Here is a 2,689-nt window from a genome sequence, read left to right on the forward strand (position 1 = left end):
GAGGATTTGGTCAACCAACCCATTTTACTGATGTAAGACCTGAGACCCAAAGAGCTCAAGTGACTTGATCCGGGTCACAGAGGCAGCCTGAGGCAGAGCCAGGACTGGAACACATATCACCTGGTTTCCATTTGGGGCTATTTAACTAGCCAAGGGCCCTTGAATGCATAAAGGCCGACAGTGGTAATAAAAGGACACAGAGTTATTTTCCGTATTAAAAATAAAATCTAAATATTTATCCCTTATAAGCATATATGAAAACATCAGACTTCTTTGCTTTTGGCTGAAAAAGAGGTAACTTGGAATGGTAACAAGGGTTATCTTGTATTAAGCCTAAAATTCAGACTATACCACAAAGCTACAGTAATCAAAACAGTATGGTACTGGCAGAAAAACAGACGCATAGGTCAATGGAATAGAATAGAGAGCCCAGAAATAAACCCACACACTTATGGTCAATTAATCTACAACAAAAGAGGCAAGAATATACAATGGAGAAAAGACAGCCTCTTCAATAAGTGGTGCTGGGAAAACTGTAAAAGCTACATGTAAAAGAATGATATTAGAACATTTATATAAAAAAATTAATTCAAAATGGGTTAAAGACCTAAATGTAAGAGTGGAAAACATAAAACTCCTAGAAGAAATATAGGTGGAACACTCTTTGACATAAATCATAGCAATATTTTTTTTGGATCTCTCTCCTAAAACAAAAGAAATAAAAGCAAACATAAACATATAGGACTGAATTAAACTTGAAAGCTTTTGCACAGCAAAGGAAACTATCGACAAAGCAAAAAGACAACCTACTGAATGGGACAAAATACTTGCAAATGATATGACCAATAAGGGGATAATATATAAAATATATAAACAGCTCATACAATTCAACATAAAAACCCCAAACAAGCTGATTAAAAAATAGGCAGAATACTTGAATAGACATTTTTCCAAAGAAGACATACAGATGGTCAACAGACACATGAAAAGATTCTCAACATCATTAATCATTAGAGGAATGCAAATTAAAACCACTCTGAGATATCACCTCACACCTGCCGGAATGGCTATCATCGAAAAGACCACAAACAACTATTGATGAGGGTGTGCAGAAAAGGGAACCCTTGTACAATGTTGGTGGAAATGTAAGTTGGTGCAGCCACTATGGAAAACAGTATGAAGTTTCCTCAAAAAACTAAAAATAGAACTACTGTATAATCCATCAATTCCACTCCTGGGTATATATCCGAAGAAAACGAAAACACTAATTTGAAAAAATATATGAACCCCAGTGTTCATAGTGGCATTATGTACAGTAGCCAAGATATGGAAGCAACCTAAGTGTCCATCAACAGAAGAATGGATAAAGAAGATGTGGCATATATATATATATATATATATATATATATATATATATATATATATATATATATATATATATATATATATACATACAATGAAACACAATTCAGCTGTAAAAAAAGAATGAAATTTTGCCATTTGCAACAACATGGATGGACTTGGAGGGTAATATGCTTAGTGAAATAAGTCAGAGAACAACAAATACTGTGTGATATCACTTACATGTGGAATCCAAAAATTAAAAAAAAACTAGTGAATATAACAAAAAAGAAGCAGATTCACAGATAAAGAGAACAGACTAGTGGTTACCAGTGACAGGGAAGACGAGAGGAACAAGATAAGGCAGGGGATTGAGGTACAAACTACTCTGTATAAAATAAATAAGCTACAAGGCTATATTATACAGCACAGGGAATATAGCCAATATTTTACAGTAACTATAAGTGAAGTATAACCTTAAAAAATTGTGAGTCACTACATTGTACACCTGAAACTTATATAATATTGTAAATCAACTATACCTCAATTAAAAAAAAAGGAAAAAACTCCTACAAAATGACCTGCTGAATTTTTCACTTTTCAACCTATCACAAAGAACCGTATCATTTTTCAGTGATTCCACCATGAGAGCTCTCATTCTGCTGGGGTAAATCTTGGGCAGTTCCGGTTTAGGTAGGCATTCCACTTTCTTAAGAAGAAACACAGGAATAAATAGTCACAAAGCCATATTTGCTAGGTAAGAATGAAGTTTATTAATGAGTAGTCAAAACGTACAAAGTAGTCCAAAGAACAAATACCCTAAAAGACAGAAAGAAGGTCTCCAACTCCACCCAAAAGAAGAAAGAATTAAGAAGTTGGGCAAATGCGTGAAAACACCGCCCTGGCCATTGGGATTGATTTAATCTGATGTAGGTAGTAGCGAGTGTTGAAGGCCGGATGATGCATAAGACTTGAGCAGCACATCACTGAGCCTGTGCAAAGATGTGGCCGCTTAAGAGCAGGGCTCACAGGGACTTCCACAGCCAGGCTGAATGAAGGTCGTCAGGTTGATCCCACTCAGTCCGGGATTCGGGTAGGAAGAGCTGAGCAGCCAGCAAGTTGGCACATAGGTGTCAGGCTCACAGCAGGGTGGAGGGCAGTTGTCACAGCAGGTGGGCTGGAGGAGGCTGATCTCGTGTGGGCAGGTGCTGGGTAGGCAGACTCCGCACCGACAGAATTTGTCAGAGGAGCAGATGGTGGTGGCGGGGCCGGTGGGGACACTGCAGCAGTAGGGAGCACAGCAAGCCATGGTGTCAGGGATTGGATAGTTGGTGGGTTGAGAAGAGAA

At 37.9% G+C, this 2,689-nt stretch overlaps 1 protein-coding gene across 1 annotated transcript; it reads right to left on the reverse strand.

Annotated features, from left to right (window-relative positions):
• Positions 1-2,090: 2,090 nt before the first annotated feature.
• LOC118886370 (keratin-associated protein 3-1) lies at positions 2,091-2,689 on the reverse strand. Its single transcript, XM_036835992.1, has one exon. It carries the CDS (start codon positions 2,648-2,650, stop codon positions 2,354-2,356), a length of 297 nt encoding a protein of 98 aa, XP_036691887.1. The 5' UTR covers positions 2,651-2,689; the 3' UTR covers positions 2,091-2,353.

Source organism: Balaenoptera musculus, chromosome 20 (assembly GCF_009873245.2).
Source record: "Balaenoptera musculus isolate JJ_BM4_2016_0621 chromosome 20, mBalMus1.pri.v3, whole genome shotgun sequence".
Classification (NCBI taxonomy): Eukaryota; Metazoa; Chordata; class Mammalia; order Artiodactyla; family Balaenopteridae; genus Balaenoptera; species Balaenoptera musculus.